The sequence below is a fragment of the Amblyraja radiata genome, chromosome 29 (assembly GCF_010909765.2).
Source record: "Amblyraja radiata isolate CabotCenter1 chromosome 29, sAmbRad1.1.pri, whole genome shotgun sequence".
Classification (NCBI taxonomy): Eukaryota; Metazoa; Chordata; class Chondrichthyes; order Rajiformes; family Rajidae; genus Amblyraja; species Amblyraja radiata.
Window position 1 is genome coordinate 31708309 of NC_045984.1, and position 14928 is coordinate 31723236.

A 14928-nucleotide genomic window follows, 5' to 3' on the forward strand; every position below is an offset into this window, starting at 1 on the left:
ATTCTCCATCCTGCCATCTGGGAAGAGGTACAGGAGCATTAGCTGCAAAACAAGCAGGATGCTCCTCAGCTTCTTCCCGCAGGCTATAAGACTGATAAACGGACTTTGCCCCCTGCCAAAGTATCGCGCACCAACCACCAACCTGGACAGAGCCACTGTCGTGCCGCTGCCGATCGGAACGCCTGTTGATGTTCAGTAGAGAGTAGAGTGTTTAATTTGTTCATGATATATGTATTTTTATTTCAATTTATTTTTTACTGCACACTGAATGGACACTGGTTGGGCAACGTTTATTTGTTTCCTCTGGGTATGTGAGTACTCAGGAAAATGACAATAAAGATATACTTATACTTACTTATACTTATGGACAATCGGCAGGATTTCAAAATTCAAGTCGGACGTAGGGTACAGACAGGTACTGCATATACACAGACACGTACACACACACTCAAGTGTACACACACACACACAAACAAATCACATATACACTGACAAATGAACACACGCAGGTACAGTCACATGCAGATTTACACATAGATCACATACAACACACATGAAAGATATTCAGAAACACACAGTCATAATAGCTTCATGTGTATAGGTGATTTAAACAGACTACACACACACACACGCGCACACACGTACACGCACACACGCGCACACACATACAGACACACACACGCGCACACACACACACACACACACACAGATACACACACACACACACAGAGATACACACACACACACAGATACACACACACACACACATACACACACACACACACACACATACACACACACACACACACAGACACACACACACACACACACAGACAGACACACACACACACACACACAGACACACACACACACACACACACACACACACATACACAGACACACACACACACACACACAGACAGACAGACACACACACACACACACACACACACACACACACACACACACACACACACACACACACACACACACACATTTAGACACACCAATCCCGTACTTCTCTGTTGCAACAGACATCCTGTGATTGGCTGCCGTGCCAGCCAACATGTGATGCTCCCGACACAGCCTCACACAGAGGCTGCCAGCCTCAGCCCACAGCGAGCATCTCCTCTCCTCTCCTCCGCTCCCAGCCTCAGTACCACAGTGAGCATCGCTCCTCCTCTCCTCTGCTCTCATCTCCTCCTCTCCCCCTGGGCACCCGGCAGCTCCCAGCCTCACTACAGTGAGCATCTCCTCTCTCCTCTTCAACTCTCCTCCTCTCTCCTCTCCTCTCCTCTCCTCTACTCTCCTCTCCTCTCCTCTCCTCTCCTCTCCTCTCCTCTCCTCTCCTCTACTCTCCTCTACTCTCCTCTCCTCTCCTCTCCTCTCATCTCATCTCCTCTCCTCTCCTCTCCCGTCTCCGGCAACATGGCCAGCTCCATCCATGGCGTGGAGCCGCAACCTACAGGCAACGAACCTGTTAAATTCATCAGGTAAGCAGCCGGCAGCTCTGAGCGTGTCAGCGCTGGTGTTAGACTGATTCCTCCAAGACTGTCAGATCTACGCTATGTAAACTGCATCGGTACAAAGGGTTTGGGAAGCTGTCCGTCGGGGATAATCTCAATCGGCTTCAGATTCAAACCCCGATGCATTTACAAAACGATGTGTCGGGGAGGAACTGCAGATGCTGGTTTAAACCGAAGACAGACACAAAAATACTGGAGTAACTCAGCGAGTCGGGCAGCACGTCTGGAGAGTAGGAATAGGTGACGTTTCGGGTTGAGACCCTTAAGGGTGAGGCGGCATCTATGGAGCGAAGGAATAGGTGACGTTTCAGGTCGAGACCCTTCCGGGTCTCGACCCGAAACGTCACCTATTCCTTCACTCCATAGACGCTGCCTCACCCCGCTGAGTTTCTCCCGCTGAGATACTTTTGTGTCTGTCTCCGCATTTGGACAGTGACTGTGGCAGGGCACTCGACAAATAGCATGGTGGCGCAGCGGTAGAGTTGCTGCCTCACAGCGCCAGAGACCCGGGTTCCATCCCGACTACGGGTGCTGTCTGTACGGAGTTTGTACCTTCTCTCCGTGACCTGCGTGGGTTTTCTCCGGGTGCTCCGGTCTCCTCCCACACTCCAAAGACGTGCGGGCTTGTAGGTTATTTTGCTTCGGTAACAAATTGTAAATTGTCCCTCGTGCGTTAGTGTGCGGGGGGATCGCTGGCCGGCGTGGAATCAGTGGGCCGAAGGGCCTGTTTCTGCACTGTATCTCTGAAGTCTGAAGTCTAAAGAGTTAATTTGCTTGATAAAAGCTCTCAAGGAGTGAGATCTGTCATTAGTATTCAGCCTGGCCTAGATGGGATTCTAAATGTATTGTGGTCGACTTCCCACTAAAGTTGCCTGGAAGGCAATTAGAGATTAGGAATAAACATGAACCTTGCCAGTGATGTGTTCACACTATGAATTAGTGTTTTGTGTTTTAGTTTTAGAGATACAGCACAGAGATGAATGAATGGGCCGACTGGGCTTGTATTCACTGGAATTCAGAAGGATGAGAGGGCATCTTATAGAAACATCATATTCTTAAAGGATTGGACAGGCTAGATGCAGGAAAAATGTTCCCGATGTTGGGGGGAGTCCAGAACCAGGGGTCACACAGTTTAAGAATAAGGGGCTGGCCATTTAGGACTGAGATGAGGAAAAACGTTTTCACCCAGAGAGTTGTGAATCTGTGGAATTCTCTGCCACAGAAGGCAGTGGAGGCCAATTCACTGGATGTCTTCAAGAGCGAGTTAGATTTAGCTCTTAGGGCTAACGGAATCAAGGGATATGGGGAGAAAGCAGGAACGGGGTACTGATTTTAGATGATCAGCCATGATCATATCGAATGGCGGTGCTGGCTCGAAGGACTGAATGGCCAACTCCTGCACCTATGCTTCTATGAAACAGGCCCTTCGGCCCATCGTGTCTGCACCGACCAGCGATCACCCCATACACTAGCACTATCCTACAAACACTAGGGACAATTTACAATTTTACCAAAGCCAATTAACCTACAAATCTGCACGTCTTTGGAGCGTGGGAGGAAACCGGAGCACCCAGAGAAAACCCACACAGGTCACGGGGAGAACGTACAAACTCCGTACAGACAACACCCGTAGTCAGGATGGAACCCGGGTCTCTGGCGCTGTGAGGTAGCAACTCTACCGCTACCAACCCTAGAATGAATGAATTAATTAATGAATGAGTAAGGAAAACCAGAATAACAAAAACTAGTTGATTTACAATGGTGGCTCTAAAAATGTTTAATTCAGCGTTTAACTAGCTAAAGTGTGTTGGAAGGAACTGCAGATGCTGGTTTATAGACACAAAATGCTGGAGTAACTCAGTGGGACAGGCAGCGTCTCTGGGGGGATGTTTTGGGTCGAGACCCTTCTTCAGACCCATTCCTTCTCTCCAGAGATGCTGCCTGTCCCGCTGAGTTACTCCGGCATTTACTGTCCAACAACTAGCTGTGTTATTCTCCGGTGGAGTGATATGATCACAGGGTGTCCTGCTCTGTGCATTCTATCTTTGCCACTTTGCCACCCTGCGGTGCCCGTGGTATTTTTAATGCCGTTTGAATCATTGCCAGCAGCTTCCAAAGAAGGTTATTTTGTAAACGCATTGTACGAAATATTGGTGGCTCCTGCAGGCAGGGGGAGGGAGGAGGATTCTGTACTCGGGCGAAGACAGCCTCTTATTAATTACTGCGGGTGGAATTTTTTATGCCCTAGTCATTTATCTTTTCCTTCCGTTCCAATTTTCTCTCCGAGCAAAAATGCAGAGAAAGTGAGAGGACAGGGGAGCGAACAATATAGTTAGGACAAGAAAGAGATCAGCCATGATCACAGTGAATGGCGATGCTGGCTCGAGGGGCCGAATGGCCTACTCCTGTACCTATTGCCTATTGAGAAATATAGGGATGGAGAAAAAGATGGAGATAGACATGTCTGAAATCTGGAGGTTGTTGTGAGTTTTCTATATCTCTTTTTTGTTCAGCTTGGTTTAGAGATGTAGCGCGGAAACAGGCCATTCGGCCCACCAAGTCCACGCTGACCAGCGACCCCCCCCCCCCCCCCGCACACTAACACTATCCTACACACCCTAGGGCTGATTTTAACATTTATGCCAAGACAATTAACCTACAAACCTGCATGTCTTTGGAGCGTGGGAGGAAACCGGAGCTCCTGGAGAAAACAGGTCACGGGGAGAACGTACAAACTCCGTACAGGCAGCACCCGTGGTCAGGATTGAACCCGGGTCTGTGGCGCTGTGAATGGAGGGAGATGGATTTACACATTCTGTTGTGCTGCAGCAAGTAAGAATGTCATTGTTCTTTCTGGGACACGTTCAATTCAATTCAATTCAATTCAATTCAACTTTAATGTCATTGCACAAATACTGGGTATGGGTACAACGAAATGCAGTTTTGCGTCAGTCCGTAGTAGTGCAATATAGAAATTTAAAAAAAAGAAGATACAGAATAATCAAAAATACAGAATAATTAAACAATGGGGACGGAGGGACCGGAGAAATCTATCGGCGGGACTCCGAGTTCAGCAATGTGATGGTATAATTGTAGAAGCTGTTCCTCATCCTGCTGGTACGAGACCTGAGGCTCCTGTACCGCCTCCGTGATGGGAGGAGGGCAAACAGTCCATGGTTAGGGTGGGAGGAGTCTTTAATGATCTTCCCAGCCCGTCTCAGACACCGTTTTCGGTGGAGGGCATCCATGGCAGGGAGCGGAGCACCGATGATGTGCTGCGCGGTTTTCACCACCCGTTGTAGTGCCTTCCTGTCCGCAACAGTGCAGCTGCTGTACCATACCGTGAAGCAGGTGGTCAGGATGCTCTCGATGGTACAGCGGTAGAAGTTGGTCAGTATCTGGGGGGACAGGTGGGCTTTCTTGAGCCTCCTCAGGAAGTAAAGGCACTGCTGTGCCTTTTTGATCAGCTTGGAGGTGTTGAGGGACCAGGACAAATCCTCCGAGATATGTACCCCGAGGAATTTGTAGCTGGAGACGCGCTCCACCTCAGTCCCGTTTATATGGATGGGGGTATGACTGCCTCCTCTGACCTTCCTGAAGTCGACAATAATTTCCTTCGTCTTCTTGGAGTTGAGGACGAGGTTATTGTTGGCACACCAGGTTGTCAGGTGCTGGACCTCCTCTCTGTAGGCTGACTCATCGTTGTCACTGATCAGTCCTACCACCGTGGTGTCGTCAGCAAACTTAATGATGGCGTTGGATCCGTACTTAGGGATGCAGTCGTGGGTGAAGAGGGAATAGAGGAGAGGGCTGAGCACACAGCCCTGTGGCACGCCGGTGTTCAGTGTTATAGTGGAGGAGGTGAGGTTGTTGACCCTGACAGACTGTGGTCTGTTGGTGAGGAAATCCAGTGTCCAGTTGCAGAGGGAGGTGAAAATGCCAAGTCCGCTGAGTTTGGTGATCAAGCTGGCGGGAAAGACAGTGTTAAAGGCAGAGCTGAAATCAATGAACAGCATCCTGATGTAGGAGTTGTTGTTGTCCAGGTGACAGTAAAACACTCCCGACTCTTCTGACTCTTGGGTCACGCACAGGCAGAGGACATTGGTTTAACGGCTTCACGTTCGGCACGGACATAGTGGGCCGAAGGGCCTGTTCCTGTGCTGCACTGATCTATGTTCTAACACGGAAGTAGTCCATTCAGTCCATTGAGTCTATACAGCTCTCAAAACATTCTCAACCTTTTTCTACTCAAAAATTCGTAAGTGATAGGAGCAGAATTAGGCCAATTGGCCCATCAAGCCCAGTCTGCCATTCAATCATGGCTGATCTATCTCTCCCTCCTAACCCCATTCTCCTGCCTTCTCCCCGTAACCCCTGACACCCGTACTAATCACGGCCTCACAGGTAGTTTGACACAGTTTATTACCAGTTTAGTTTAGTTTATTGTCACGTGTACCGAGGTACAGTGAAAAGCTTTTGTTGCGTGCTAACCAGTCAGCGGAAAGACAATACATGATTACAATCGAGCCATTTACAGTGTACAGATACATGAGAAGGGAATAACGTTTAGTGCAAGGTAAAGCCAGCAAAGTCCGATCAAGGATAGTCCAAGGGTCACCAAAGATGTAGATAGTACTGGTCTCTGGTGGTGATAGGATGATTCAGTTGCCTGATAACAGCTGGGAAGAAACTGTCTCTGGATCTGGAGGTGTGCGTTTTCACACTTCTGTACCTCTTGCCCGATGGGAGAGGGGAGGTGAGGGAGTGACCGTGGGTGAGACTGGTCCTTGATGATGCTGCTGGCCTTGCCGAGGCAGCGTGAGGTGTAGATGGAGTCAATGGAAGGGAGGTTGGTTTGTGTGATGGTCTGGGCTGCATCCACTTCTGTACCTCTTGCCTGACGGGAGAGGAGAGACCAGGGTCTTATTTCCTGCGTCGGTCCACGGATTACGTCTCACACAAGGGTACGTTGCCGTGTTGGCCAAGGCATCCAGTCATCCTTCATTTCCATAGTAACCACCATCTCCTCTGTCTGGGATTGAAGGTTTTGAATGCCATTGACTGAACCCCACTGCTCCTTATCTCACTGCAACCAGATGGCCATTTAATTAGAGCTTGGGGATCCCGAGTCTATTGGACTATTGTTCCATGTTTTCACTCTGGACTAGTTCCTCCTGTGCTCAATCAATGCTGGTGAATCGCTCCCATTACCTTGTTATCAATCTCCCGGCCTGTATTTTCTTGACATTCTCAAAGAAAGTCGCGGACCATTAACTCCCCAGGCAAGCGGCATCCTCCCAATGTTGGCTCAAATCGAGAAACACCGTTCGTTCTCACGTTGGACGCGAAACGCTGGAGTAACTCGGCGGGTCAGACTGCATCTGTGGAGAAAAGGAATAGGTGACGTATCGGGTCGAGACCCTTCTTCAAGCCCTGGACTGGTTGCATTTAACCCTAAGACTGCTGCATGACTATTTTGAGGCCACCAAAGCCTCAGAATAAAAGGTCGTACCTTTATGCCCCTGTCCCACTTAGAGATGCTGCCTATCCCGCTGAGTTACTCCAGCGTTTTCTGTCTACCTCATTTTTAAACAGCGGTTCCCAGACTTGAACTGGTTCACAGAGGCTATCAGGCAGCTGCACTACCTGAAGATAGACACAAAGTGCTGGAGTAACTCCGGAGAGAAATGCTGGCGGCATCTCTGGAGAGAAGGAATGGGTGACGTTTCGGGGCGAGACCCTTCTTCTTCAGCAGGACCACGCTGTTGTACTCTGTGCTGGCCTGAGTTTCGCACCAGCTTCACCGGCGTTATGTCGGCCCCTTGGTAACAATAACATTGATGTGCTGGAACAGTATTTCACTGCACCAATAACCACGCCAGCGAGACGCTCCCCTAGGGAGAGCTTGCTTGCAGACAGTATTGATTTGTTCCAAATCCTTTTAGATAACATTTCTTTCAGAGCCGATTGCTTCATGATAGAATATCTCAACAACTGGAGATTAGTAACAGAGGTGCAGGAGTAGGCCATTCAGCCCTTCGTGCCAGCGGAGTCAGGGGATAGGGGGAGAAGGCAGGAACATAGCAACATAGAAAATAGGTGCAGGAGTAGGCCATTCGGCCCTTCGAGCCTGCACCGCCATTCAATATGATCATGGCTGATCATCCAACTCAGTATCCTGTACCTGCCTTCTCTCCATACCCCCTGATCCCTTTAGCCACAAGGGCCACATCTAACTCCCTCTTAAATATAGCCAATGAACTGGCCTCAACTACCTTCTGTGGCAGAGAATTCTACAGATTCACCACTCTCTCTGTGAAAAATGTTTTCCTCATCTCGGTCCTAAAAGATTTCCCCCTTATCCTTAAACTGTGACCCCATGTTCTGGAATTCCCCAACATCGGGAACAATCTTCCTGCATCTAGCCTGTCCAACCTTAAGTATTTTGTAAGTTTCTATAAGATCCCCCCTCAATCTTCTAAGTTTCTATAAGATCCCCCCTCAATCAATCGTCTTTCTTCATATGAAAGTCCTGACATCCCAGGAATCAGTCTGGTGAACCTTCTCTGTACTCCCTCTATGGCAAGAATGTCTTTCCTCAGATTAGGAGACCAAAACTGTACGCAATACTCCAGGTGTGGTCTCACCAAGACCCTGTACAACTGTATTAGAACCTCCCTGCTCCTATACTCAAATCCTTTTGCTATGAGGTACTGATTGGGGATGATCAGCCATGAACCCATTGAATGTGGCGGTGCTGGCTCGAAGGGCCGAATGGCCTCCTCCTGCACCTATTGTCTAATGTCTATAATGTGCTGTCATAGAAACATAGACAATAGGTGCAGGAGTCGGCCATTCTGCCCTTCTAGCCATTCAATATGACACGGCTGATCTTCCAGAATCAGTACCCCTCCCCCCGTTACTGCTTTCTCCCCGTATCCCTTGATTCCCTTCGCCCTTAGAGCTAAATCCAGCTCTCTCTTGGATACGGACGTCCTCGTTCTTCCTGGTGCTGTGATGCCCTGTTGTGAGACGTGTCCTTACACAGTAGCCCAGGCGTGTAGCCGAGCCTGACTATATTTCTCTCTCTGGAACTGCAGAGCATTTGCGGTGAATGTCCGATGCTTCATTAGGCTGCTAATTGGTTTGAAAGCCCAAGAATGATTATGGGTTCATGTGACTTCTGCGGCAATGATATAAAACTGCGGCATTGTCGTCCGACCCGTAGCATGGCGGGAAACGTCTGTGGAATTCTCCACCTCAGAGGGCGGTGGAGGCAGGTTCTCTGGATGCTTTCAAGAGAGAGCTAGATAGGGCTCTTAAAAATAGCGGAGTCAGGGGAGAAGGCAGGAACGGGGAACTGATTTGGGATGATCAGCGATGATCACATTGAATGGCGGTGCTGGCTGGAAGGGCCGAATGGCCTCTACACCTGCACCCATTGTCTATTGATACCTGCTCCTTTCCCCCTTAAGCAACTTTGCTGAGAGCAGGTGAATCCGACCATTCAGTAGACGATAGACAATAGGTGCAGGAGTAGGCCATTCGGCCCTTCTCTGGAGAAAAGGAATAGGTGACATTTCGGGTCCAGACCCTTCTTCAGACTGAGTGTCTGGGGAAAGGGAAACGAAAGATATGAGGGGGGGCTATATCTATGTATTTATGTATGTACTTAATCCATGAACCAATGTTGTATAACGTTAGTACCTCCACCAATGTAAAGCACTTTGGCCAACGAGAGTTGTTTTTTAAATGTGCTATAGAAATAAAAGTCACGTCTTGACTTGACATATCGCTCATTTCCCTTCACCCTCCCATATCTCTGTGTCTCCCTCTCTCACAACCCCCAGTCTGAAGAAGGGTCTCAACCCGAAACGTCACCCAGACTTGCTGCCCGACCCGCTGAGTTACTCCAGCTTTTTGTGTCTATCTTGTATTTTATTTAATTCTGAACAAAGAAAAGCAAAAATTCGAGGCAGAAGTGAAACTCAGGGTGATTTCCGTGTCCAGACTAATTCCAGACTTTGGTGAGAGGCATCATGATGCCAGTTGTCCAATTGACTTCTTCACATCCAGGTGTGAATTTCTTTTTGCAAACCCACTAACACTGATATTCATCTATATTTAGCTGTGAAAAAAAAATCTGGGTTACCATAGTAACGGCTGGCAAAGTGTCTGAATACTCTGAATTTAAACATACATTGCATCTCTCTCTCTCTATCTCTCTCTCCCTCTTTCTCTCTCTATCCCGCTCTCCCTCTCTCTGTCTCCCTCCCTCTCTCTCTCTCTTTCTCTCTCTCTCCCCCTCTCTCCCTCTCTCTCCCTCTCTCCCTCCCTCTCTGTCTCTATCTCCCTCTCTCCCTCTCATCTCGCCTCTCTACTCTCCTCCTCTCCCTCCTCTCCACTCTGCCCTCTCTCTCCCTCTCTCCCTCTCTCACTCTCTCCCTCTCTCGCCCTCTCTCCCCCTCTCTCCCCCTCTCTCTCCCTCTCTCTCCCTCTCTCTCCCTCCGTTCACAAGCGATCGGAGCAGAATTCGGCCATTCGGCCCATCGAGCCTACTCCGCCATTCGATCATGGCTGACCAATCTCTCCCTCTCATCCCCATTCTCCATGAAAGTCGAATCGGCAGCAGCAAGGAAGGCAAACGCAATGTCAACATTTATTTCAAGGGGACTAGAACACTAAAACAGGGATGCAACACTGAGGCTCTCCAAAGGGCCCGTCCCACGTACGCGATATTTTCGGCGACTTGCTGGCGCCCGTCGATAGTCGCAGCAGGTCGCCATAAAAAAATTGCGTAAGTGGGTCAGGCCCTTCAGGTGCTGGTCAGGCCACGTTGAGCGATTTTGGTTCACAGCTCTGTTCTCTGCTTGTCAGGCAGCTGAATCTGCAAGCAATAACACTCTCCAAGCAGCAAAGCAAGTTCCACCAGGGACAAGAAGCACTTGAACATTATGGACATAAAGTTAATCTAATTATTCAGCACAATCACCTGCTCCCTGCTGTTCGAAGACATCCAGTGCCACAGACAATATTCACATAATGACTAGTCTGCTATTGCAATGAACCCTTTAAGGAACTGGACCTGGAGCTTATTCCACCCCCCCTGCACACTAGATTGAAGTTTTAGCCTTATAAACATTTTGCAAGACTTCCTTTTCCAGGGATAGTCACAAAATGCTGGGGTAACTCAGCGGGGCAGGCAGCATCTCTGGATTGAAGGAGTGGGTGACGTTTCGGGTCGAGACCCTTCTTCAGACTGAGAGTCGGGGGAGAGGGAAACGAGAGGTGTGGAAAAGTTCACAACTCATCGGAGCCGGCACAGACGACCGAGGAAGGGTGGAGCCCACAATGGTCCATTGTTGGCTGTGGACGAGGTGATAACGAAAGGTTATTCGGAGAAGCGCCGCACAGTTGGAAGGATCAGGCTATTGTAAAGAGTCGCACAGGATAACCTCGTGCCCTGGACCCTCCTTCAGACTGAGAGTCAGGGGAGAGGGAGACACAGAGACAAGGAAGGGCAAAGTGTGTGAAAAATGTGACATCAAACGTGACATCAAAAGAGATGCAGAGCAAGGAAAATGTAGTAAGAAGGAAGTGCAGGTGCTGGTTTATACTGAAGACAGACACAAAATGCTGGAGTAACTCAACGGGACAGGCAGCATCTGTGGAGAGAAGAGAGGTCTGAAAAAGGGTCTCGACCCGAAATGCCACCCATTCCTTCTCTCCAGATGCTTTCAAGAGAGAGTTAGATAGAGCTCTTAAAGATAGCAGAATCAAGGGATATGGGGAGAAGGCAGGAACGGGGTACTGATTGTGGATGATCAGCCATGATCACAGTGAATGGCGGTGCTGGCTCGATGGGCCGAATGGCCTACTCCTGCACCTATTGTAAAAAAAAGCTTTGTTTTGCATACAACCCAGTTAAATCAAGCAGCAGACCTCGCCCTGGCAGAGTGGGCGTGTCTGGCATCAACCAAGCACCAAACAGTCTGATCTGGTAGATCAGGAGTCTGTGGAATTCTCTGCCTCAGAGGGTGGTGGAGGCAGGTTCTCTGGATGCTTTCAAGAGAGAGCTAGATAGGGCTCTTAAAGATAGCAGAATCAAGGGATATGGGGAGAAGGCAGGAACGGGGTACTGATTGGGGATGATCAGCCATGATCACATTGAATGGCGGTGCTGGCTCGAAGGGCCGAATGGCCTACTCCTGCACCTATTGTCTATTGTCTTTGACTGCTCTCTGGTTGTGGTGGGATGGTTCAGTTGCCTGATAACAGCCGGGAAGAAACTGTCCCTGTATCTGGAGGTGTGCGTTCGTTTTCACACTTCTGTACCTCATGCCCGATGGGAGAGGGGAGAAGAGGGAGTGACCGGGGGTGAGACTGGTCCTTGATGATGCTGCTGGCCTTGCCGAGGCAGCGTGAGGTGTAGATGGAGTCAATGGAAGGGAGGTCGGTTTGTGTGATGGTCTGGGCTGCGTCCACAATTCTTGCGGTCCTAGTATTTCCAGCCAAGGTGGTGATTGGAAAACATATTGTGGATATTGAGAGATTCTCACCTGCTTGCAAACTTGTTTCCTTGACATTTGAGGCAGTGGAGCCTGGAGCTCCTTGTCTCAGATGGTGGGAGGCAGGAGATGTCCCAGAGGACATGTTGTCAACAACTATGTATGGCATCTGCTGCCACCTCAAGACAACAAGATTGTCACAAGGATTGTCTCACACCTGAGAGAGAACAGGTAGCACGTAATGCTTATTTAGGCTTTAGAGATACAGCACGGAAACAGGCCCTTCGGCCCACCGTGTCCGCCCAGTGTACTAGCACTACCCTACACACACAATAGGGACAAGTCACAAATTTACTGAAGCCAATTAACCTACAAACAGAGGGCGGTGGAGGCCGGTTCTCTGGATACTTTCAAGAGAGAGCTAGATAGGGCTCTTAAAAATAGCGGAGTCAGGGGATATGGGGAGAAGGCAGGAACGGGGTACTGATTGGGGATGACCAGCCATGATCACATTGAATGGCGGTGCTGGCTCGATGGGCCGAATGGCCTACTCCTGCACCTATTGTCTATTGTCTATAAACCTGTACGTCTTTGGAATGTGGGAGGAAACCGGAGCACCCGGAGAAAACCCACGCAGGTCACGGGGAGAAACTCCGTAAAACTCCGCGCAGGCAGCACCCGTGGTCGGGATTGAACCCGTGGTCTCTGGCGCTGTGAGGCAGCGACTCTACCCGCTGCGCCACCGTGCCGCCCACTGGGAGAGGTGTGAAGGGAGAGTGTAAGGGGCTATTTTGTAAGGAATGTACCCCTGCATGTTACCCCGACTCTCTCCTGCCACTAAATGTTTAAGAAGGAACTGCAGATGCTGGAAAATCGAAGGTAGATAAAAAGTGCTGGAGAAACTCAGCGGGTGCAGCAGCATCTATGGAGCGAAGGAAATATTTCCTTCCTGAAGGGTGTCGCCCTGTTACGTTGCCTAATTCCTTCGCTCCATAGATGCTGCTGCACCCGCTGAGTTTCTCCAGCAATTTTGTCTACCTGCCACTAAATGATCACCAGTAGCACCTGGCCCCGGGATATAGGGCTGATTCTCGCATTTTAGTTTCCAATCCCTCGACAGTTCAACATTCAATCAAGCAAGCCCACAGTCTAGAAACATAGAAACATAGAAAATAGGTGCAGGAGTAGGCCATTCGGCCCTTCGAGCCTGCACCGCCATTCAATATGATCATGGCTGATCAACCAACTCAGTATCCTGTACCTGCCTTCTCTCCATACCCCCTGATCCCTTTAGCCACAAGGGCCACATCTAACTCCCTCTTAAATATAGCCAATGAACTGGCCTCAACTACCTTCTGTGGCAGAGAATTCCACAGATTCACCACTCTCTGTGTGAAAAATGTTTTTCTCATCTCAGTCCTAAAAGACTTCCCCCTTATCCTTAGACTGTGACCCCTTGTTCTGGACTTCCCCAACATCGGGAACAATCTTCTAGCCTGTCCAACCCCTTAAGAATTTTGTAAGTTTCTATAAGATCCCCCTTCAATCTTCTAAATTCTAGCGAGTACAAGCCGAGTCTATCCAGTCTTTCTTCATATGAAAGTCCTGCCATCCCAGGAATCAGTCTGGTGAACCTTCTCTGTACTCCCTCTATGGCAAGAATGTCTTTCCTCAGATTAGGAGACCAAAACTGTACGCAATACTCCAGGTGTGGTCTCGCCAAGACCCTGTACAACTGCAGTTCCCATGTCATTCTTCGCGGCCAACCAGTCACTCCCCTGTCAGTGGTGGTAGAATTTCTCACTCATGGGCCAGTATTGACAAGAATCTCCTCTCTGCCCCAATCCTTTCAGACCAGGGGTCGGCAACCTTGTTCTGCATAGACAATAGACAATAGGTGCAGGAGCAGGCCATTCAGCCCTTCGAGCCAGCACCGCCATTCAATGTGATCATGGCTGATCATCCCCAATCAGTACCCCGTTCCTGCCTTCTCCCCATAACCCCTGACCCACTTACTCCAGAATGTTGTGTCTATCTTTGGTGCAAAGCAGCATCTGCAGTTCCTTCCTGCACTAGAATGTCTCCCTAATGGGCCAGTAATGACCCAGAGTCTCCACTGGCCCAATCCTTTTAAAATCTTGTTTTCATCAGTTAATGGATTAAGGAGAATCAGTTTCATAGATTCAGCTGGCAACGGGCATTGCCTCCTGATATCATCTTGTCAACAAGTCCTTGGTGCGGTGAGAGTGGAGAGATCTAAATGCAATTACTCTTCAACAACATTAGGGTGAGGAGTGCGGCAATTTCCAGGGCTGAAAGCTTCAGTGCTGGGCTGAGTAACGGACATATATAGAGTGATACAGTGTGGAAACCTACAAACTTGAGTGTGGGTGGAATCCGGAGCACCCGGAGAAAACCCAATAAATGATCACAAAAAAAATCCCTTAAATTAATACATGGAAACAGGCCCTTCATCCCAAGAGCTAGACCCAGGAGTAATGGCCTACTCCTGCGCCTATTGTCTATGTTTCTTACCTACAAACCTGCATATCTTTGGAGTGTTGTAGGAAACCGAAGCTCTCAGAGAAAACCCACACGGGTCGCAGGGAGAACGTGCAAACTCCACACAGACAGCACTCGAATGGCCTACTCCGTCACCTATTTTTCCATGTTCAAGAAGGAACTGCAGATGAAGGTAGACAAAATTGTTGGAGAAACTCAGCGGGTGCGGCAGCATCTATGGAGCGAAGGAAATAGGTAACGTTTCGGGCCGAAACCCTTCTGGGTTTCGGCCCGAAACGTTGCCTATTTCCTTCAGGGTTTCAGGCCCGGGTCTTAAAATTAGCGGAGTCAGGGGATATAGGGAGAAGGCACAAACGGGGTACTGATTCCCC

General features: G+C 49.2%; 1 protein-coding gene across 1 annotated transcript in view; it reads left to right on the forward strand.

The window, feature by feature from the left end:
* Positions 1–1428: 1428 nt before the first annotated feature.
* The window catches only part of yjefn3 (YjeF N-terminal domain containing 3), a 44284-nt gene continuing 30784 nt past the window's right edge, over positions 1429–14928 (forward strand). Inside the window, exon 1 of the mRNA XM_033047202.1 lies at positions 1429–1493. Coding sequence (XP_032903093.1) covers positions 1429–1493 — 65 coding nt within the window. The remainder of the gene's footprint in view (positions 1494–14928) is intronic.